The sequence below is a fragment of the Lepus europaeus genome, chromosome 12, assembly GCF_033115175.1.
Source record: "Lepus europaeus isolate LE1 chromosome 12, mLepTim1.pri, whole genome shotgun sequence".
NCBI classification, from domain to species: domain Eukaryota; kingdom Metazoa; phylum Chordata; class Mammalia; order Lagomorpha; family Leporidae; genus Lepus; species Lepus europaeus.
The window spans coordinates 4763448-4785743 of record NC_084838.1 but is presented as its reverse complement, the minus strand read 5'-3'; the positions used below and the strand labels follow the sequence as shown (position 1 = coordinate 4785743).

The 22296-nt window shown below is 62.8% G+C and overlaps 1 protein-coding gene across 1 annotated transcript in view; it reads left to right on the top strand.

Annotated features, from left to right (window-relative positions):
- Positions 1 to 22296, top strand: part of HMCN2 (hemicentin 2) — a 139177-nt gene that overhangs the window by 32781 nt on the left and 84100 nt on the right. Inside the window, exons 9-22 of the mRNA XM_062208446.1 lie at positions 358 to 502; positions 960 to 1081; positions 3170 to 3442; positions 4371 to 4512; positions 4926 to 5053; positions 5436 to 5549; positions 7226 to 7375; positions 14144 to 14329; positions 14813 to 14908; positions 15162 to 15289; positions 17700 to 17844; positions 19614 to 19726; positions 19827 to 19986; positions 20891 to 21056. Of these exons, the coding sequence (XP_062064430.1) occupies positions 358 to 502; positions 960 to 1081; positions 3170 to 3442; positions 4371 to 4512; positions 4926 to 5053; positions 5436 to 5549; positions 7226 to 7375; positions 14144 to 14329; positions 14813 to 14908; positions 15162 to 15289; positions 17700 to 17844; positions 19614 to 19726; positions 19827 to 19986; positions 20891 to 21056 (2068 nt within the window). The remainder of the gene's footprint in view (positions 1 to 357; positions 503 to 959; positions 1082 to 3169; positions 3443 to 4370; positions 4513 to 4925; positions 5054 to 5435; positions 5550 to 7225; positions 7376 to 14143; positions 14330 to 14812; positions 14909 to 15161; positions 15290 to 17699; positions 17845 to 19613; positions 19727 to 19826; positions 19987 to 20890; positions 21057 to 22296) is intronic.

Genomic DNA, 22296 nt, shown 5'->3' with positions numbered 1-22296 from the left:
GCACGAGCCCCGTCAGGGTCAGGACTGGTCCCAGGCAGTGGGGGCTGTAGGGCCCTGAGTGAGCCTTAAAAGCAATGCCAGCCGTGACTGATGGGGTGTGCCGTGTGCTCCCCACGCACCGCTCACACCAGCTCCTCAAACGTGATGAAGTCATTGCCGTGATCCCATTTTACAGAGGTGGCAACTGAGGCTTTGAGAGGTGAAGCCACGTGCTCTTGGGGACCATTGAATGATGGAGCCAGGGATTGAACCCCGTCTGGCTTTCTGGCTCCCGATTCGTTTGTGGCAGGGTGTCTGTTGCTAGGTGTGGCCACGGTGGGCGGGGGAGGAGTTCTGAAGGCTGGTCCTTGGCTCCAGGCGCCCCCCTGGTCAGCATGCCGCCCCGGATCCATGGCTACCTGCAGCAGCCCCTGCTGGTCTCCTGCTCCGTGCACAGCGCCCTCCCCTTCCGGCTCCAGCTGCGGCGGGACGGAGCCAGGCTGGGCGAGGAGCGGCACTTTGTGTGAGTGGCTCCCGAGACCCTTACGCCCTGCGGGGATCGCGGGGGAGTGGGTGGCAGGAGGGGGACCTTAGTCTTGGTTGTATCACCCCCATGGGCAACCCAGCTCAGGGATCTCCAGGGTGGCCGGGGATGTGGGAGGGTGGGTTCAGGGACCCCCACCTCTGCTGGGTCATCAGCCCGTGGCAGGGCCTCCCCCGGGCTCACGCAGGACCCAGCTGCATGGGAGTCAGGGCAGGACGGACCCTCCCCATGCATGGACACAGGACACAGACCTGTGACCAAAGTCACACCGCGTGTGACTGTGGAATGGGCACATCCTTGGCTGCTTACCTCTCACTAGGGGACTTGGGCCTTCTCGGGGCAGGATTCAGGGGGCTGAGGCCCCCGAGGGCCAGGTGAGGCTGGGGGCCCAGGCTGGGCCAGTGTGATTGTGCGTCTTGCTGATCTTCGCTCACAGGGAGTCGGGAAACAGCAGCTGGGAGATCCCACGGGCCTCCAAGGCCGAGGAGGGGACGTACGAGTGCACAGCCGTGAGCAGGGCTGGGACCGGCCGAGCGAAGGCCCAGATCGTGGTCACAGGTCTGTGCCCGGGGCCCCTCGCAGCACCCCTCCCCACAGTCTACCCTCCAGGACTTCCTTCCGCCGAGTCTCCGTCTTCCGGGCAGCATCAGAGGGAGTCTGCCTGCGCTGCCACCTGCCTGCTTGCCTCTCTGGGAGTGGCTGTGGGTCCCAGCTGGGGGGAGCTGAGAGCCCTGGCTTGTGCCCACCTGCCCTGCCCAGCCTCAATCCCCTCTCTGACTTCTTGGCCTGCCCCTGGGGCTTGGCCACACCCCCGGGCCCTTTCAGGAGCCCCTGTCCACCTTGTAGTCCTGATCCCAGAACACCTGCAGGGCTCTGCTGGGTGACAGCCTGGGAAGGTTGAGGACACCGCAGACAGTCTCGGAATAAAACTGGTTTTATTATTATTTTTTAAAGGTTTATTTATTTGAAAGGCAGTTACAAAGATAGAGAGGAAGGGAGGAAAAGAGATGGAGGGGGAGAGAGAGAGAGAGAGACAGACAGAGGGATCTTCCAATTGCTGATTCACTTCCCAAATGGCAGCAGCAGGCCAGGCTGAAGCCAGGAGCTTGGAACTCCATCTGGGTCTCCCACGAGAGAGACAGGGGCCCAAGGACTTGGGCCATCTTCTGCTGCTTGTCCAGGCCATTAGCAGGGAGCTGGATTGGAAGTGGAGCAGCCGGGACGCGAACCGGCACCCACATGGGATGCCGCTGCGGCAGGTGGCGGCTTAGCTCGCTGTGCTGCAACACAGCGCCTGTGCTGCAGAGTTGGAACCTAAGCTGTCTGGTTGGGAAGGAACCCGGGGAGCGTGCAGTCGCTGGAGAGCAGGCTCGCGGCTGACTGCACGGCTGGGAAACTCAGGAAGCAAGCAGGAGCCCAGGGCCCCCACCTGCCGTTGGATTCACTTCCGCACAGCCCTTTCCCAGGTCCTGCAGAGTCACAGATGCTTGTCACAGCCTGGCTTGTCATCATGTCACCACGCAGCCAGGCGGCGCGTGCTTCTGCGGCAGTCACTGCTGACATTTCGCTTCCGATAAACAACAAGGACACAGGAAGGAAACATGTGGCCATCTTGGCTTTTTCTCTTATTTGGTTACGAGCTGAAACTGACTTCGAGTCATTCTGACATTTCATAGAAAAGGCTAGATTTTTGGGGCCAGCGTGGCGGCCCAGCGAGTGAAGCCTCCGCCGCTGCCCCCTGCAGTGCCGGCATCCCAGTGTCCCGGCTGCTTCACTTCTGATCCAGCTCCCTGCTAATGGCCTGGGAAAGCAACTGCTTGGGCCCCTGCTACCCATGTGGGAGACCCAGAGGAAGCTCCTGGCTCCCGACTTCAGCCTGGCCCAGAACAGCTGATGTGGCCATCTGGGGAGTGAATCAGTGGATGGAAGACCTCTCTCTGTCTCTCTCCCCTTCTCTGTGAGTCTGCCTTTTAAATAAACAATTTCTTTTTGAGAAGGTAGATTTTCCTGTGTAATCCTAGTCCATTACCAGGAAAACCCTCCTTCTGCTTGGGTTTGCCCAGAGCAGATTTCCCGACTTGCCCCAGGATGGGGCCACTTGCCGTTGATCTCTCTCTCATGATTCCGGGTGGCCGCAGAGCCCAGCACGTGTGTGCACGGACATCACTGTCCCTGGAGTGTGTCGCCTGCTGGCTCCAGGGCCTTGTCCCTGTGCGAGGTGACCCCTGAGATGGTCCCTTCTGTGTCCAGGCGGCAGCTCTCTCAGCTCTGCTCCGCCCCGGGGGCAGCGGCTCGGTCTTCAGAGCTGGGCTGTGAACAACAGCTGGACCGTGGGAATGGGGGGTGGCTCGGGCACGTTGCTCTCCCTGTTGGCTGCTGCTTCGCAAGGCTTTCATTCCTCAGGGTGGGACGGGAGGTTGGTGACGTGTTAGATGCCGCGGCCGCTGCAGGACGCACGCACAGGCACGTGGCCCGGGAGGGTGCAGGAAGGGTGGGGGGCGTCCCGCCCACGTGGTGAGCAGATGGCCATGGAGGGCTCTGCTGGCTGGTGCTGGGGCAAGGGGGGGGGCCCTGAGAGCCTGGATACTTTCGGGCATCTGTGTGTCAGCCCTTGCGTTCCCCGCCCCCCGTGCCTGTGTCCCACAGACCCCCCGCCACAGCTGGTCCCTGCCCCCAACGTGACCGTGTCCCCCGGGGAGACCGCCATCCTCTCCTGCCGCGTCCTCGGAGAGGCTCCCTACAACCTGACGTGGGTTCATGACTGGCGAGTCCTGCCAGCCTCCACCGGCCGGGTCACCCAGCTGGCCGACCTGTCCCTGGAGGTCGGCGGTGTCATCCCCAGCGACAGCGGGCGGTACCAGTGCATGGCCAGCAACGCCAATGGGGTCTCAAGGGCTTCCGTCTGGCTCCTGGTGAGAGGTGAGGCTCTTCCTGCCACAGCTGTGGCCCCCAGAAGCCCACCCGTCCATCCCCCTGCTCCGACGCAGTCCCTGGCAGGCAGCCACAGCACATTCAGTGCTTTCTGACCCCCTAGGGAAAGAGGCTTCTACAGCCTCCTAGCCAAAGCCAGGTGGTCCGCATCATTGGGAAGTTCTTCCTAACATCTAGCCTAAGTTTCTACTGCTACAAGCCAAGCCAATTCCATGTGTCTTGTCCTTTTCTCATGCCATCTAGCCCTTCCCTTGTCTCCCCCGCCCCCTCTGTGCTCCCACTCCATGTCTAGGGCACTGGGTGAGAGGTGAGAGGTCAGGGTTCAGCAGGGATTGGGCAGTACTGCAGGATGGGAGCACAGGAGACAGAATGCTCGCCCTCTCTTGTGCCAGTGACTCTGCCTGGGGCATGTTGAGCAGGATTCCAAGGCCAGGTCTGGGCTCTGCAGGTTGGAGATCTATTAGTCATGCCTGTCGCAGGTGTGTATGGTGGGGTGCCTGCCGTTTCCAGATGAGCTGGGTTCAAGCCTCGCAGGTCTGTTGTCCTGGGAACTTTCCCAAGTTTAGGGCTGATATTAGGGCAGACCTAGGGGCCTCAGGATCACCACAAGCAAAGCTGTCCCCAGCTCCAGCAGCTGCCCCCCGAGGCGCTCAGCCCAGGGCAGAACCCTGGGAGCTCGATGCTTCCTGCTGGCAGGAGGTAGCGCCCATGCGGAGTGGCCATCTGGTCTACCCCAGGCCCCAGGGGATTCTGGTCTATCCCAGAATCCAAGGGGAGTCTGGCCCTTTGGGACCCTGCCTCCCTATCCTGCCCGTCTGTGGCTGCAGGGAGGGGAAGAGGCCTGGGCCGGGAAGCGGATGGTACAGCCGCTCTGATGGGCTCATCCCCACCTGTCCACTCTCCCTCTGGGCCACAGAGGCCCCGCAGGTCAGCATCCACACCAGGTCTCAGCACTTGCCCCAGGGCGTGGAGGTGAAGGTCAGCTGCTCGGCCTCGGGGTACCCCACGCCCCACATCTCCTGGAGCCGCGAGGGCCACGCCCTGCAAGAGGGCAGCAGGTAAGGGCCCCACACACAGAGCCCTGGGGCTGGGCACAGGCAGCCGGGCTGGCTAGGCCTGGGCTTCTTGCTTGGGGGGAGGGGGAAGGGGGCGGGGCACCCTTCTTCCTGTGGTCATTTGAGCCTTGGGGGACGAGATTGCTTTGGAAATGCAGCAGTGGCCCGTGGGGTCAGGGGCTCAGGCCCCGGAATCCAGCAGACCTGTGCGGGGACCTTGCTTCTCCCTTCAGGCTGAGTGGCCCTGGGCAAACGCCCTTGCCTGTTCGCGTCTGGTGAACTAGAATAAAGGCCCTGTAGGTAAAACGCCTGGTGCACAGCCCAGCCGCCGGCAGACGCTCGGTGTGGGAGAGCGGCCGCTAGGGACGCTGCTGCTGACTTGTCGTTAGTGATGAGTATTTCTGTGGCTCACTCAGAATCCAGGTGGACGCCCAGGGCACGCTGATCATTCAGGGCCTAGCCCCCGAGGATGCTGGGAACTACAGCTGCCAGGCCACGAATGAGGCTGGGACGGATGAGGAGACGGTCACCCTCTACTACACAGGTACCCGGGCCCAGCGCACCTGCAGGAGGAGGGCCTCCCGCGTCCACTGAGCGTCTGGGCTGGGTCAGGCCGGGGACACAGCAGCGCACACGTGGCCCCTGGCCAGGGGGAGCTGGCCCAAAGCCAACAAGCAGGTGGCTGCGGATGGTGCTTTCCTGGGATGTCAGGGTGACGGGGGAGGGGCTGCCACACGCAGGGCCCAGCACGACCCTTGGCAGAGGTGACCCCTCTGGTGGTCCATGGCATTCCAGGCAGGGGTGGCGGGAGGGCAGTGTGGAGTGAGGGGTGCTGGCGCGGGTGGCGTGAGGGGCTCCCCAAGGCTGTGGACTCCTCGACCTGGGCCACATGCAGGCTGGTCTCCAGCACCCCCCCTCCCATGCAGACCCCCCGTCCGTGTCAGCCGTCAGCGCCGTGGTACTTGCAGCCGTTGGGGAGGAGGCCGTGCTGGGGTGCAAGGCATCGGGGGTCCCCCCACCCCGGGTCATCTGGTATCGAGGTACGAAGGTGGGAGAGGGGCCTGGGGGGGTCAGCTTTCCAGAAAACGAGTAGGGGTCTGGAGGGAGCAGCACAGGTCCAGCAGGCCCAGCTACACCCCCAGCCCGAGTTCTGCACAGTCGATGCTCAGGTTAAGAGCAGGATGGAGTCAGACCCAGATTCGAATCTTGGCTCTCCGGGTGACCTGGGAGTGACGGGGAGTGTCTGAGCCTCAGTTTCCTTCACTGTAGAGTGGGGGCATTCCAAGATGGATTTGGTTGTGTGACGTGTTTAGAAGGAGCCAGACGCACCACACCTGGTGGTGGTGCTGAGGCCAGCGTGAATTCTGGAGAAGCAGGAATGGGGTAGCAGCGGTCCAGAGGGCTGAGCGAGAGCGTGTGCAGTGTCTGCACGCGGCCCTGGGCGGAGCTGCTGCTCGCTTGATAGGGCTGGGGGCCACTGCTTCGGTCCCCTTGGAAGTGTCCAGGGCTCCCTCCCAAGGATCAGTCAAGGCCACGGATGAGGCCCCGCCCACCGATGAGGCCCCTCCCACCGGTGGGCTTTGCTCTTTGCAGCACCTGTCGGGGGTCCCGGCTCTGCAGACAGGCAGGGCAGGCGCTGTCAGCCCGGGGCTGGAGCATTTTGCCTGTGGCCTGCCTAGTGTTTGTGACGCTGCCTGCTGTGGCCCTGGGCCCCCTCCTCCCAGCCCCTTTTGAAAAGGGGGCTTGCAGCGGAGCGCCGTGCAGCCCTGAGAAGGCCCGGCATCCGGACACACGCTGTGGCGTGGATGCGCCTTGAGGACATGCCAGGTGCCAGGAGCCAGTCCCCTGAGGACAGATCCGCCCGGCGTCTGCCAATTCGCAGGGACAGAGAGTGGAGTGTGGGTGCCAGAGGCTGGGGGCGGGCCCGGAGCTGGATGGAGGTGATGGGCACACAGTGTGGCGGTCCCTAATGCCACTACAGTTAGGACAAGATGGGGTGTTTTATGGGATGTATATTTTCCTGCAATGTAAAATACAAAATTAAATTGAATATAGGAAGGAGCAGGCAAGGGTCAGGGGGTGTGTGAGGCCCCAGGAGCCCCGGGGCAGACGGCGGAGCACATGTCAGGGAGATGGACATGTGGGGCTACGGCCACCTCAGCTTCCATGTCTGGGTCTGACCCAGTGGGAGGCCCAGGCACGAGTTCCTGGGTGGGGAGCCTGACAAGCTGGGGTTGGCTGGGACCCCACTTTGGTCTACAAGGGGCTCAGGGGAGACCAGCCTCATGGGGTGCAGGAGCCTGGCATCTGGGAGGCTGGAGGTACTGGCCTCTGTGGCGACCAGGGGATGCCAGCTGATGCTCTTTTGTTTTTTGTTTTTTTTTTTTTTTAAAGACTTATTTATTTGAGAGGCAGAGTTACAGACAGAGAGAGAGGTCTTCCATCCACTGGTTCACTCCCCAAATGGCCACAATGGCTGGAGCTGGGCTGATCCGAAGCCAGGAGCCAGGAGTTTCTTCCGGGTCTCCCACATGGGTGTAAGGGACCAAGCACTTGGGCCATCTTCTACTGCTTTCCCAGGCCATAGCAGAGAGCTGGATTGGAAGGGGAGCAGCTGGGACTAGAGCCAGTGCCCATATGGGATGCCAGAGCCCCAGGCCTAGCCCACAACCCCACAGAGCCGGCCTTGACTGAATCTCTTTCTTGTATGGTCCAGGGGGTCTTGAGATGATTCTGGCTCCTGAGGGCTCCACGTCGGGGACGCTGCGGATCCCAGCGGCTCGCGAGAGGGATGCTGGGGTCTACACCTGTCGAGCCGTCAACGAGCTGGGTGACGCCACCGCAGAAATCCAGCTGGAGGTCGGACGTGAGTGTGCCCCGCCCTGCGGCTCCTCCCTCTGGCTGCCGCGTGGCCTCAGGACAGGGTTGATGGAGAGAACTTGGTGTGGGTGTCGTGGCTCCCTGGGTCGCACATCGCCCCGCACTCTGCGGCTGAAGCCGTGAGCATTTGTTCTTTCCCAGTCGGAGGGCCAGGCATCAGGCGTGGCTCAGCTGGACGGTCCTGGTGCAGGGCCTGCCACGTGACCACCATCGGCGTCCCCTCCAGGCTCACTCAAGTGGCTGTGGCATGAGGCTTCCATCCCTCGCCACGTGGGCTTTCCCCAGGGCAGGGGTGTGGGCAGGCAGGATGGAGAGAGAAGGTCCAGGGTGGAAGCCACAGACTGTCCCCCCACACTGCCCCCTCTGCCCATTCTGCTGGTCACAGACCAGCCCCAGGGCCCTGTGATTGGGAGGGGTCACACAAGCCAGAGTCCAGAAGGGAGGGGTCGGGGGCTGCTTGGAGGCGGCATCCCGCAGAGCCAGTGTGGGTCAGGCTGGGGCTGACAGCCGAGTTCGCCTCCACTCTGTCACTTTCCACCTGTGTGGAACCTCAGCTACCCCATCTGTGGAATGGGCCGGCCATTCTGCTGTCCTCAGTGGGCCGGTGTCGTTCCCTGAATGAGGCTTGGTGCAGGGTCTGGCCCCTCGACTGCTTGGCAAACTGGGGGGGTGACAACTGTCTACTCATTGCACATGGGGAGCGTGAATCCTGTGTTCATGAGGTCTGAGTTCCAGGCCTGGGTCCCGGCATGGACTTGCTGCAAAGCCACAGGCACAGCTCCTTGGCAGGCCGAGCCAGCGCAGGTTGGGCTCCAAGGCTTTGCTGTGGCCACAGCGGGAGAGGCAGACGCCGGGGGCTCTGGGGAGGACAGAGAGCTGAGAGCATGCGCGTCTAGGCTGGGTGGGCCAGGCTGGGCCAGGGCCGACAGTGGCTCAGGTAGCCAGGGCCGACAGTGGCTCAGGTAGCCAGGGCCGACAGTGGCTCAGGTAGCCAGGGCCGACAGTGGCTCAGGTAGCCAGGGACTCCCCAAGGAGGGCAGGTCCCTGGCTGGAGAAGACTCGGCTGGGAGGGGGTGGCCCTGGGCAGATGGTGCCATCTTAGGCTGGTGACCTTCCTGGCTTCGTGCCCTTAGCCTTCATCCGTTCATTTGTGCTATCATTCATTCCTCTAACAAAGGCCACCAGGTGCCCGTGTGCCAGGCCCTGTCACACAGGAATGTGGCTGGGGAGACGCGAGGTCTCCCTGTAAGCTGAGAGCACAAAAAACAGGCATCCTCAGGGGACCCGAGGAAGGGGGCTGAGCTAACACCGGGAGCTGGGAAGGCTTCCTGAGCGAGGTGTTGTCCCAGCTGGAGCCAGAGCAGCCAGGCAGGTGCAGAGCTGGGGACAGTGTTCCAGGGAAAGGGAACAGCACGTGCAAGCTCCCGCCTCCCAGACACCATGGCCAGAGAAGTGAGGCAGGCAGTGAGTGACACAGGGCAGGAGAGGCGTGGAGGCCAAGGCAGCTGTCACCTGCTGCCGGTCACTTCCGGCCTGGGGTCCAAGAGAGGTTCTGGGAGAAGAGCTGTGTGTCCACACCTTCTGTGCTGTGTGGCCAGGCTCTCAGCTGGGGTGGGCCGGGGTGGAAAGTCATGGGCCCAGGAGCCTGAATGTGATGGGAGTGAAGCCGAGAGCCACAGTTCTGTGGCATCAACCAGCTCTAAGCTGACACCTGTAGCCCTCAAGGCAATGCTGGGGGGTGGTGGCTGGCCTCGTCTCCTGCACAGGTGGGGAAACTGAGGCACGGGGCGATGGAGTGTCTTCCCTGAGACCATGCGGCTGGCGGCGGCAGAGCTGGGACTGAGCCCTGGTTGTGGTGTTGCCAGCATCCTTCTCCTCTCTGGGCCCCGGGCTTCCGGTGGGCAGCAAAGCTCCTGGGATGTGGTGCAAGTGAGAGGAGGATGGGCCTGCGATGCAGGGGGCTCCAGTAAAGCTACTGCCGTAGGAGTCAGCCCGAAGGTCCCGGGAGAGCGGGGCACTGCTCCGGGGGGCTGCGGCCGTCACCCTGTGGGCCTCCTCTGGCCTCCAGCCAAGCTTTTCCTCTTCGGGGTCCAGGCTGATGTGCCCACCTTGCCCTGTTCCTTCCCTGCCTGCCACTGGCGTTGGTGCTGTCTCTGCGCGTCAGAGGGAGGGTATGGTGGGCAGCCTGGAGGCAGAGCTGCTGAGGCACTGGCACCCTGTGGCCTTGGACCACGGACGGCATGGAGACCGGCCCAGCAGCTGTGGAGCTGGAGTGAGCCCGCTTGGCAGCGGCAGTGGGAAATCAAATTTTCTGCTCATCTGGGTGGCAGCTGTGCCTTGGCTCTCCCGGCCAAGCTGGCAGAGGCTGGGGATGGGTGGGCACTGTGCCCACGTCCTGCTGTGGAGCTGGGAACAGGCTTCCTGCTGGTGTTTGGGGCACGAGAGGGAAGGCGGCCTTCCCCTCCCACCGTGGCTGTGCCTGCACTTGGGAGCAACCCGAGGGCTCTTTTGTGTCACCTTGTGGGTGCGGGTGGGCTGAGAGGGGCGGGCTGAGGCGGAGCGCTGGTCCCGCAGCTGGTGATGTGGCTCTGCAGCGGGCACCCCCTGCCCGAATTCAGGGTCCTGATCCCAAGGCTGCCCGTGCCTGTCTGCCCTCTCACTCAGTCCTGGCTTCTCATTCCCTCCCAGCCATGCTTAGTGCTGGACAGGTGAGCTGGGGAGTAGGGGGCGGGCTCGTGTGGGCACTGCAGACCCTCTGGCCAGCCTGGGGTGGGGGAGCAGAGAGAAGCGAGCTGGGGGCAGGCATGGCCCGTCCTGCGCAGCCTCTCCATCACGCTCCGTGGGCAGAGCCCTGTGATATATTTAGGAGCCCAGGATGACGTTCTGATGTTAATTTCTTTTAAAGTCAGGATGAAAAATGAGTAATAGTGATGAGAGGAAGATGACCAGCTGGAGCTGTAGGTGTCTTTGTACTAAGGCATTTTTAACAATCTGTCTGAAATATTTCTTTATGGAGGAAAATGCTCATGAGAGTCATCTGTGGCCCTGGCCAGCACTGGTTGCAGCCTCTCCGTATGGGGACAGCATTGCGGAGTGCGGGCCCCTTGCTCAGGCACCAGTGCCCCCTCAGGCTCTCAATACAGGAGGCTGGGCCTGGGCCTCCGCCTGGTGCACTCTAGCCCTCTGCACAGCCTTTGGCCCACACCTCCCCTCCTCCTGCTTAAACCGTGCAGGGGTCTCCCTGCCAGCCCCGCCCAGGGCCTGTAGGGGCTCTAGGTGGTCCCTGGAACTTTCAGGGGAGCAATAGAGCCCACTCTTTCCAGAGCGGGAAACTGAGTGAGGGCCTGGGGCCGTCAGCCCAGCGTCTGTTGCTCTGGGGGTCAGGAGGAGGCCGAGAAGTCACCACCTGTGCCGTCGTCCCTTCACTATGGCCAGAGCATCCATGGGTTCCTTCCCCCTGGAAGACCCCTGGGAGGGGAGTGTGGCCCCTGCCTGGGTCCTTGCTGACCCCACCCGCGCCATTCTGAAGAGCAGGGAGCTTGCAAGGGGTCCTCCCTGCACCCGAGCTGCAGCCTCCTTTGCACAGAGAAGTTGCCCACTCTCCTGCTTGCAACCCTTGTTCCTGCCAGTCGCTCTCCTGGGGCAGCCATCTTCACTCCCCCCCCCCCACCTTTGTACTGATTAAGTCCTGCCTGCTGCTGGCCCAGTCCCTGTACCCCAGGCTGCCTCACAGTAGGCGCAAGGGAGCAGGTGCAGGGAGTGAGGCTGCCCTGGCAAGGACCTGAGGCTTGCAGGAGCCTGTACTTTGCTCCCTGCCCTTGGGAGCCGGGAGGGGACAGAGGCACAGTGACCTGGTCAGCTCGGGTGGCCAGGAACAGGCTCTCGTGGGCAGGAGTGAAACACAGAGATCTGTTTCTCACGGCTCCCACGACGGATGTTGGGGCTCTCTCGCAGGTGGCTGCCCCCTTTCTGTGGCCTCCCCTGAGTACATGTGAGTGGACGGGGAGTAGCCAGCATCTCTGCTGCATCTCTCTGCATCTCTGCACTAAGGGCGCTAACCCCAGGTGGGGCTCCACCCCCACGACCTCATGCACACCTGGCTCCTCCCAGAGGCCCCGCCTCCAGACCGCACTCCTGGGGGCCAGGGCTCCAGCTCAGGGATTTCCTGGGGTCACCGCTCAGCCCGGGGCTGAGCCCCCTCCTTGCCCCTCGTGAGTCCTTGCTGCACACAGGCTGCTGCCACCCTCAGCTGCCGAGGGGCCTCCCCAGGAGTGGCTGCTGCCAACCTCCACCTGTCCTGGCCTCTGCAGCTCCTGCCCCCACCTGTCAGAGGCCAAGGCACACAGGGGTTCCTGGGAAGTGAGGGCGCTGGACGGCTGTGAGGAGGGGCTTGGCACCCCAGAGATGAGCCCCTGAGAATAGCACCAGGTTGACATCCCAGTCCCCCTTCCCCCAACTTGGACTTGGGGCCTCAGTCTCCCCTCCACCTACTGAGGGGCCTGGCACGCCTGGAGGGTCCTGGGGTCCTGGTCAGCAAGATAGGCTTGGCAGCACAGCCCTGCCGAGCCCAGTGCTCGGGGTGGGCCCCAGCTGGGTAGCCCAGGCTTGGGTCTGGCTGCTTTGGGAGTGACCTCTGCAGGAAGATGGAAGAGGCAGGCGCGGCTATGGCTGGCACAGCACCCAGGGGGTGAAAGGTGAAGGGTTGGGAGTCTGGGCTTTGGTATTGGTCAGCCCTGGGCTCCGATCCCAGCTCTGCCCTTGACTTTGAGCTGTGACCCTGGGCGGGTCTCTCCATGTCTCTGTTTCTTCTTGTGTAGAACGAGGGCTGCGGTAGTAACACCCACTTTGCGAGTTCATGGAAACACTGGGTGACACAATGGTGCCCAGAGCATTCCTCTCGCTGCCTGTCACCCAGTGGGGTGCCGAACGCCATCCTCTGCACCTGTCACTCGCACTTTTCAGCCATGCACGTCAGGCCTAGGAAGGGGACGGAGAGGAGAGAGGTCTTCAAAGGGCTCCAAGGTTGGGGCACGAAGCTGGGCTGGCTGGGGTGAAGGAGGGAAGGGGGTAGAGATGCAAGCCTGAGACCCGCTCGGGGGAGGCGAGGTGTGGAGGGGGCCCCAATGTTGGGCTTGAGAGCTGGGATGGCAGACTTTTGGGTACCTGGTCCTGGGGCTGAGCCCGGCTCCGCCTGGGGTGGTAGGGGGTGGCGGGGATGTGCCGGAGCAAGGCCTGGGTGAAGGCTGGCTGTGAGCTTTGGCCTCGGCGGCTGCCGGGCCCAAGGACAGAGGGCGGCGTCTAAGGCTGGGTCCAAGACGTCTTCCTCCTCACAGTGATTTTCCAAGTTGTGTTTATTTCTCCTTGGAACTTCCCAAATCCCTGAGGCCAGGAGGGAATCTGATGTCATGGTTTGGATGGGAGAGGGAGGTTTCTGGAAAGGATGGAAAGAACAGAGAGGTGGAGGCTTGTCCGTGGTGCTGGGCGCCAATGGGTAGCAGGGGCCAGAGACCCTCCCGCCCGGGGAGGGGGGTAGGGGGTGGGTCTGGAGTCTCCGCTTTGGGAAAGGACTTGCTTCTGACTTGCTTCTCCCTTCCCCTCCTGATAATGAAGTGCAGACCAAGCAGAAGGCTTGGACGAGACCCCGCAGGCCGTTAACAGCGCTTCCTTACCTCGGGGAAGGGTGGGTGTTGTGTGGATCAAGAATTTCCACCCTTTGTGGATTGTTGGAGCTTCCAACAGCCCTGGTGGCCAGGACAGCCCTTGTCCAGGCCTGCTGCCCAGGCGCAGTGGTCAGCACGGCCCCTTGTCACTCCTCAGTGTCCCGTGTGCGCCATTTTATATGCTTCTTCCCAAGTCGGTGGCCCGCGATCCCCAGGGAAGCGGCTCTTTGTGGAGGCTACGACGCAGGTCAGGATGCCGGCTCCCATTTCAGAGTGCTGGGGCTCCTGGCTGCAGCTCCCTGCGGATGCAGACCCGAGTGACTGGGTTCCTGCCACCCACGTCGGGGCCTGGATTGGGTTTCCGGCTCCCAGCTTTGGCCCAGCCCTGACCTGGCTTTCGTGGGCACTTGGGAAGGAAGCCAGCAGAGGGAGTGTACTCCCGTCTCTGTCTCTCTGTTTCTCAAATAAGTAGGTGAATACTTAAAACTAAAAAATAGCAAAAACCCAGAAGGGGCCGTGGACTTGGCACCTGAGCCCAGCCGACCTCTCTGGCCTGGTTCTCTGCACCCAGAGAGTGGCCCGGCCCAGGCCAGCGGGTTCGACATTTCAGAGGCAAGTCTAGGACCCCTCCAAGGGGAAGCCCCCTGTGGCCCAGGGGGCGGGGGAGGGGGAGAGAGGGAGTCTGAGAGACAGCAGGGGCTCCCTCCAGCCTCCCAGTGAGCCACCACCCTGGCTGGCCATGGTCATAGTCAGACTCAGCAATGCACACCTTCTTGAGCCCTTGCAGCGGCTCAGAGGTGGACTTCCTGGGAGCGGTCACAGCCAGGAGCAGGCATGTGGCTCCCCTGTGTGGCGGGGCTCCATTGAGGGCCCTGAGACCCGATGTGGGGGTAGGAGGGGCAACGGTGGCCCCATCGCACTGCAGTCTGTACCTCTGCCTTGTCCCCAAGAGCTCTGTCCTGCAGCCTGTGCAGGAGTCAGCTGCCCGTTGTAAGGGTGACGTTGGAAGAGGGGGCTGCCAGGCATGGGGGGGGGGCAGAAGGGCACAGGCGGCTGGGCTGGGTGGGCGTGGCTGACCTGTCACCTCCCCGTAGATGCACCTCGGCTGACAGAGCTGCCCCGGAACGTCGCTGTGGAGCTGGGCACCAGCGCCTTCCTGGCCTGCCGGGCCACCGGCCGCCCACCCCCGAAGGTCACCTGGCGCCGGGCAGACGGCCAGCCGCTGGGGCCCCGGCGGGGCAGCAGGACCCGGCAGCCCTCGGGTGTGCTGTTCCTGGAGAGTAAGAGACCAGGGTGGGCTGTGGGGCGGTCCTGGTCCCCCAGCATCGACCACGGGTCACTCGGAACCTGACCGTGACCATGACAGTGATAAAACCTGCGCGTGGGTTGACTGTCAGGCCCGCTCTACAGAGCTGTGTGGGTAATGGGAAGTGGCGATACCGCTGAGTGTCACGGAGGGGTCAGCGGCTCTCACGGTCACATGACGGCTGCTGCACCGCTATTCGGCCCATGCTGTGCGCTTTCTTTGCCTCCCGCCGAGCCCTTCCAATCACAGCACAAGGTTCCGGTGTGCTCTGTTATCCTGTTCTACAGATGGGCAAGTTGAGGCCTCTCCGCACCCTTTCCTCTCTGCCGTCCCAGCCCTCCTGTCCGATCCTCTGCAGGCCAGGCTGTGCTAAGGGCCTCCGGGCTCTGTGGAGCCGGGCCTGTGGGGGCCGGAGGCCATGGGCCCTGGAGGTCAGCGGCCTCTTTCTTGTCCTCAGGTGTAGGCCCTGACGACCAGGCCCTGTACCTCTGTGAAGCTCAGAATGTCTTTGGGAAGGTCCAGGCCGAAGCCCAGCTCACTGTCACAGGACACGGTTCGCTGGGGGCTTGGAGGGTCGTGGGGTTTGGGGAGGCAGATGCTCCCCGGGAACCTCCAGGGAGGCCCTTCATGGCCACCACATCCTCTGGGACAGAGGTGCCCATGGCCAGTGGTGTCCAGGGGCCCTTGGACCCTCTAGCACCCCCAGTCATGAGACACCTGTTCCCTGGGGAGGGAAGTGGGGCGTCCGTGCCCTGGGTGACCCACAGGGGCTCTGCTGTGGCCAATGCTGTCTCGTCTCCCTGCAGTAGCCCCGGAGATCGCCAGCAGTGCGTCCACGGTCCGCGTCCTGGAGGGGCAGCCCGTGTCCCTGTCCTGTATCATCCTGGCAGGGAGACCCCTCCCAGAGAGGCACTGGCTCAAGGACGGCCAGCCCGTGAGTGCTGGGCTCCTCCGGGTGGGGCGGGCGGGGGGCCTCGGGCATCGAGGGAGGGTGTCGCGTTCACGTCCTGCTCACCTCTGCTTCGTGGCTCCCTTCTTTGGAATGGCCTCTTCTTCCTTCTCCATCCTGCCTTATTCCGGAAGCTTCTCTGGAATCCCTACAAGCACCAGGCAGGGCTGCTGGCCCCCAGGGGGCTCAGCAGGGGGATCCAGGGAGCAGAGACTCCGCGGTGGCCCTGACACGACACCTTTGTCACCACTGCTCTGAGGGGCAGAGCTGTGGCCTGTGCAGTGTCCTGTTTGCCCCGAGCACCACGCACTGATGGACACACGCGCTGCTGTATCAGTTCGCACCGGCTGGATTTCCTTCGTTTCCTCTGTTCCTCCTGCTGGCTCTCTGTCCACCTCTTCCCTGTCCTCAGTTCTCCTGTCCTGCCCTGCACACACCAGGGGTCCCAGTGGTTCGAGGTTGTAAAGAGGGGCCCTCACCCCCTTACTTGTGAGTTAACTTTAAAAGTTGGATTTATTTGAAAGGCAGAGAGAGAGAGAGCGAGCGAGCGAGCGCTGTCCCATTTGGTTCACTCCCCAGATGCTTGCAACTGCTGGGGCCAGGCCAGGCTGAAGCCTAGAGCCCAGAACTCACTCCAGGTCTCCCATGTGGGACGTGACCCACGTACGTGGGCTGTCACCTGCTGCCCCCGAGGTGCGCCTTGGCGGGAAGCTGGATGCAGAGCTGGGTATCCCAGGTGGCACCTTCCCTGCTGTGCCAGATGCCCACCCGCCCATGTTTGTTTAAGCACTGACAGATGGGCGGAAGGAGGACACTTCAGGAGGTAGCGACCGTGCGGCTGTGTTTGTGTCCCTGCTGCCTGGCGTGGCCTCGTGTCCTGACCCAGGCTAGGGGCGCAGCCCCCTCATAGCGCTCCCTGCAGTCAGACAAGCCCCTTGGCTGCCTCGCCTGCCCCACCCCCCACGTCCCATCTGAACTCTTTCCCTACAGTCCCGCCAGGCTGGACAACTCTCCATCCCCTGGGAAACCGCTGCTGTGCCACGTCTCTTGGCTCAGGCTGGTCCCGCCCCCAGGACTGCCTGTCCTTGTCCTGCCGCCTGAACTTGATTAGAGCAGCAGTGAGTGGCCTGGGGCAGAGCCAGCTGCCGCTCATGGTGTTAGCACCTTCGTTCCTCACACCTAACCTGGAAGGAAGGGGCTATTATTTTTGCCCATTTGACAGACAGGGAGACCGAGGCTTAGTGAGATTAAGTCAGACGGTTTAGATCACTTAGCTAGTAAGTGGCCAAGCAGGGCTGGAACCCAGGTGCCGGACCCCACAGCCCAAGCCTTAAAGCCTTCTAAGCCGAGAGTCTCGGACGACAGCCCCTGGGCCCATCTGGCCGTGGTATCAGGTTTTGTTGGAACCCAGCTGTGCTTACTCGGTTTGTCTGTGGCACCACAGAGGGGGGTGGTTGAGCTGTGTATCCTGGTCTTGGTGGACCGCTGCTGACCCTGCCCTGAGCCCCAGGTTAAGTGTCAGCTCCTCCCAGGCCTCTGCTCACCCCCTGTGGGCCCCCAAGTTCCTTCTGTGCACCCCTCCTGGCTCTCAACCTGTGTGCTTCAGAACCCCCAGGGGAGTTTGCCGACACCTTGCTGCTCGCGCCTGGAGCGCATCGACTTGGCCAGCGCTCCTGGTGCAGCCCCGTCACTGTCAGGGAAAGTCTGCGTGGTGCGTCTTACAGACGGCCCCGGCGTTTCCCCACGCGCCACCAAGTTTGCGCACAGCCGCGCTCGGCGCTCCTCTGTTAACGTGCGCTTCTGGAGGCCGAGAGCACCACCCACTCACTCATGGTTGCTCCCCAGATAGCCCCCTGCTGCATGCCTGCCCTGGGCCGCGCTCCCTCGCCCGGGGGCCCTCGCTGGGCACAGGGCATGGCTGGGCCTTTCCAGGGGTTGCCCAGGCCTGGCTCTGGAGCAAGCACTCTCCTTCCCTAACTCCGGTCCTGCTGGGTCAGCCCTGGGGAGCCACCCGGAGCTGGGCTCTGCATCTTGGCGTGGCTGTGCCCTGCTCAGCCCCCAGATGGGGCCTCCCCGCAGCCCTGAGCTCCAGCCCCTCCTCACTAAAGGCTAACATTCCCAGAGACCCCCAGGGGCCCGGCTTGGCTCAGAGTCCTGCCGTGGTCCAATTGACAGAGTGGCAGTGGGGTCGAGATGTGCAGGGGTCCGCCTACCTCACCAGCTGGGGTCTGGGGGGGTGTATGGGTCTCAGAGAAGAGGTGGGGGCAGGGCGGCCAGGCTGTCACCCCCACTAAGGTCCTCCACCCCTGGTGCAGCCCAGCTGCTGCGCTCCCAAAGTGCCATCCAACAGCTCTGTCTCGGCTGCCCTGAGCCGCTGCCTCTACTCTCTCCCCAGCTCCCACCTGGCCGCCGGCCCTCTGTCCGGGCGGACGGCAGCCTCCACCTGGACCGTGTGCTGCAGGAGGACGCGGGCAGCTACAGCTGCGTGGTCACCAACACGGCTGGCTCTCGGCACCGGGACGTGATGCTGGTGGTCCAGGGTGAGCCCCGGGCCCTGGTGCCAGGAGGGGGAGGGGCAGGGGCCAGGACAGGCTGGGGAGGGTGACCGGTCTTGAATACCCATGTTTAGAAAAACTGCCCAAAGAACACATACTTGCTGTAGGAAAATTAGGAATCTGACATGTTTAAAAAAACACAGCGCATTCCAGTAGCTAAGAATAACCAGATGTTACATTTTGCTGTGTATCTTTGCACATTCTGCACACGCACGTTCCCGACACAGCCATCCACAGCCGTCCTCGTCCCGCGGTGTCTGAGGGCAGGGGCTTCCAGGACCCGCCGTGGATACCAGAGTCTGCCGATGCGCAGGGCCCCCAAAATGGTGTCAGATCTGACAGCACACAGCCTCCCACTCCCTGTCGGTCGTCTCTGGGTGACTTAGGGTGCTTGTCAGTGCTAAGTACTCAGACTGTAGTGGATAGGGGACAGTGACGAGACGAAAAGTCCGCATCTGTTAGAGGGGCTGCAGTTTAAAAAAAATTATTTATATTTTAAGGATTCATTTATTTATTGGAAAGGCACAGTTGCAGAGAGAGAGGGAGAGGCAGAGAAAGAGACAATCGTCCACCTGTTGGTTCACTCCCCAGGTGGCCGTAACATCCAGCGCTGGGCTAGGGTGAAGCCAGGAGCTTCTGGGTCTCCCATGTGGGTGCAGGGGCCCAAGGACTTGGACCATCTTCTGCCGCTTTCCCAGGCGCATTAGCAGGGAGCTGGATCAGCAGTGGAGCAGCCGGGACTCTAACTGACACTCATATGAGATGCCAGCGTCACAGGTGGTGGCTTAACCCACTGCACCACAATGCTGGCCCGGCCGCCGGCTTCTGGCTTGTCCTCCCCACCGTCCTGCTCCTGGTTGCCTGGCCCCTGCTCCTCCTCAAGACCACCCTTTGTAAGCTGGGGGTCCAGGAGGTGCCGAGGACAGGTGTGGCACCTGTTTCTAAGCCCACTTTGCCCAGCAGACACCAGTTTCTGCCGCTCGTCACCTGTACGTCCCTCCAGGGCTGAGCAGAGGGGGCTGGGGCTGGTTCAGCTTCGAGGCTGTTCCAGGAGGGCAGAGGCACGAGGCAGCCCCCAGCAGACGGCCAGGCTCACTCCCACGCCCAGCTGCTCCGCCTGGGGGAAGAGTTGGTAATACTGGGGTGGCGATAGCCCGGGACGCCATGCCGTTTCAATTTTCCTTTGGACGGTTTTTAGGTGGTAGAGCACACATCCCATAAGCCTCGTCACTTTAGCCATTTATCCTTGCACTGCTCACCTCTGAGGTGGTTATGGGGTGGCCCGTGGCTCTAGAACTTCCCACAGCTGACCCGGCAGCTGGCCCCCCAGCCCGAGAGCTCTGGAGTAAGCGGCTTACGTCACTCAGCGTTCCCCGCGTGGCAGCAGCATTGCCTCCCCCCCACCCCCCGCCCCCGGTTTTTCAGAGCGGTTCCAGCTGACAGAGCTGGCGGAGGCACAGAGCTCTCCCCGCCCCCTCATGCCTGCAGCCTCCCCCCACCCATCTGTGCCCCTGCACTTGAGGCTGGGGCAGCTGTAGGGGGGCAGTGGTGTGCACCTGCCCCGGTGTTCTGGGAGCTCCGCCCGTCTGTCCCTCATGCTCCGACTTCGGCCTTTCCCAGAATGCTGTGAGGCAGGAATGGGTTCCGTTGGCCTCTGAGGCTGTGACCTGAGTGCGTGTGGGCTACAGCAGGGGGGATGTTGTGGGTACCGCTGCCCTGAACCCCAGATGATGGAATCGGTTTGTTTGTCCAAGTGCCGCCCAGGATCCACCCCACGGCCACGCACCATGTCACCAACGAGGGGGTGCCGGCCTCCCTCCCCTGCATGGCCTCCGGAGTCCCCACCCCCACCATCACCTGGACCAAGGTAGGTGGAGCCTGTTGCTGGGAGAGTCCCTGAGGGTGGGCCCTGTGCACCCTGGGGAGGGGCATGGGCTACAGCCATGTCACCTGTGGCCCTGTCCTAGGAAACCAAGGCTCTGACCTCGAGGGGCGCCCACTACAACGTGAGCAAGGACGGCACCCTGGTCATTGCCCAGCCGTCAGCCCGGGATGCAGGGGCCTACGTCTGCACGGCCACTAACGCTGTGGGCTTCTCCAGCCAGGAGATGCGGCTGTCTGTCAACAGTGAGTGACAGCGGGCCCTGCCCTGGGAGGGAGTTGCAGCTGGTATGGGGGCAGAGTGGCTCCAACTCTGCCTTTGTAAGTCCCTGGGAACCAGGTCTGCAAGGAGGCCGGGTCCTGCCCACCTCCTCACACATTTCTGCAATGGCTCATCCTGCCACGGGGCCTTTGCACGGGCCATCTCTTCTGTTTGGAAGCCCAGCTGGCTCCTGCCCCTGGCTGGACTGTCCTCTTTGTAGCGTGGGTCACGACAGTGGTTAAGTCGTTATTTGCATGGTGAAGGGTTCGATGCCACTATGGCCTGCAGACCCTCACTGCTGTGAGGAGGCGGGGTGGGCCCGTCTCCCGGCCGTCAGGGCAGAGCAGGGCGCCCAGTAACTGGGTGGGGGTTGATGAGTCAATGTCTGACCGCCGGGTCCTCCCAGAGCCAAATTTTTCTATTGAAAAAAAAAAAAAAAAAAGTTCAAAGGGGGTGGCATTTCTTCTCTGAACTAATGATGTGTGGGGACAAAGCGGGCTGGGGGTTTATGTGCCCCACTGGATGGCTGTGTCGTTCTTGTCACTCAGATGTACACTGGGTGCCTCCAGCACGGAGCACAGGGGGTGGGGGTGGGGCAGAGGAAGGATGGGACAGAGTCCTCTCTGTCCTCAGGGGCTCCTCGGGCTTGAGAGGAAGACCCGAGGGGAATCTGCGTGTCATGGGGGGAGAGGACAGACTGTGGGAATGTTGTCATCAGGGAAGGTGGGGGAGGGGAGGGAAACCGCCAGCACTCTCCAGCCACGCCCACATCCTGGGCCTCCCCAAGGTCAAGGTCACAGCACCAGCTCTGCCTCCTGGGGGAGCCGTCCAGCAGGCCCCGCTGCCCTCCTGGCCTTGCTCACGGCCCTGCTTGCTCCCCCCACCCAGCCAAGCCCAGGGTTCATGGGAACGGGTCCCTCGACACCGACGCGCCTCTGAGGGTCGTGGTGAAGGCTGGAGAAGAGGTGACCCTGGACTGCGAGGCCCGGGGCTCCCCACCCCCACTGGTCACCTGGACAAAGGACTCCCATCCCGTGCTGCCCGGCGCTGACAGGTGAGCCCAATCCGTGGCCTCCAGGTGGCCAGGAACCCAGCAGATGTGTGCGACTCTGTGGACACCCCAGGGCGTGCCCACCGCCTTCTACACAGGAGGCGTGTCTACGGGGCCCCTGCGCCCATGCACATTAGCAGGGAGCTGGATGGGAAGTCGAGCAGCTGCTCAGATGTGGGCTGCCAGAGTCCCAGGCGGTGGCTTCACCTGCTGTGCCCCGCCCCTGCCCTGAACTGCACAGGGACCCTGGGGATCACCAAGCAGGGTCTCCCGGCTAACACAGGGCAAAGCCAGGGCTGAGGCCTCGCCCTGGACCTCGGCATATTCCGCTTCCCGGCCTGTGTGGGAGCCTACATGTCTGGCATCTGGGGCCCTGGATCCCTGCTCCTGCCTGGGACGCTGGGACCCTTCAGAACCAGGCTGTCCCCCTCCATCCTCCAGGGCAGGAGGGGTGGGGGGAGCCTGGAAACTCCTGGGACCTTTGACCCTGGGGGGAGGAGCTGCAGCTCAGGCAGTGACAACCCCGGCGAGGTCTTTGAGGTCTTCCCCAGAAGGCCCCTGAGCAGCCTGCTCTGCACACTGCCCCCGCCCCCTGCGTGTGTCTTTGCATCTCTGCACTTCCATCTGATGAACCATTCCCGACCTGGCGGCTGTGCGCCACTAAACGTGGCCGGGGGCCAGGGGGCCTGCCCGGGCTGTGTCTGCAGGAGCCCCAGCCCCTTGGCTCTGTGGGTGTCACCCCAGGAGGCCCTGTCCGAGCTGCTGAGTGGGGCTAGGGGTGGCCGAGTGCCCGCGCGCGTGCGGCTTGCTCCTGCAGCGGGAGCGGCGTTGTCACTCGCTGACTGCTCCTCGCTGTGTGGTGTTGATGGATCAGCCGGGAGCTGTACGCTGCAGGCGTGTTGCAGGCAGCGTTGGTGGCCGGGCTCTTCGTCCCGCTGCCGCTTCCTCCTCTTTGCTTCTTGCTGCTTGACTGTTTCTCTCTTTTTTTTTGACAGGCAGAGTGAATAGTGGGAGAGAGACAGAGAGAAAGGTCTTCCTTTTTGCCATTCGTTCACTCTCCAATGGCTGCTGCGGCCGGCGCACTGCACTGATCCGAAGCCAGGAGCCAGGTGCTTCTCCTGGTCTCCCATGGGGTGCAGGTCCCAAGCACTTGGGCCATCCTCCACTGCCCTCCCGGGCCACAGCAGAGAGCTGGACTGGAAGAGGGGCAACTGGGACAGAATCCGGTGCCCCGACCGGGACT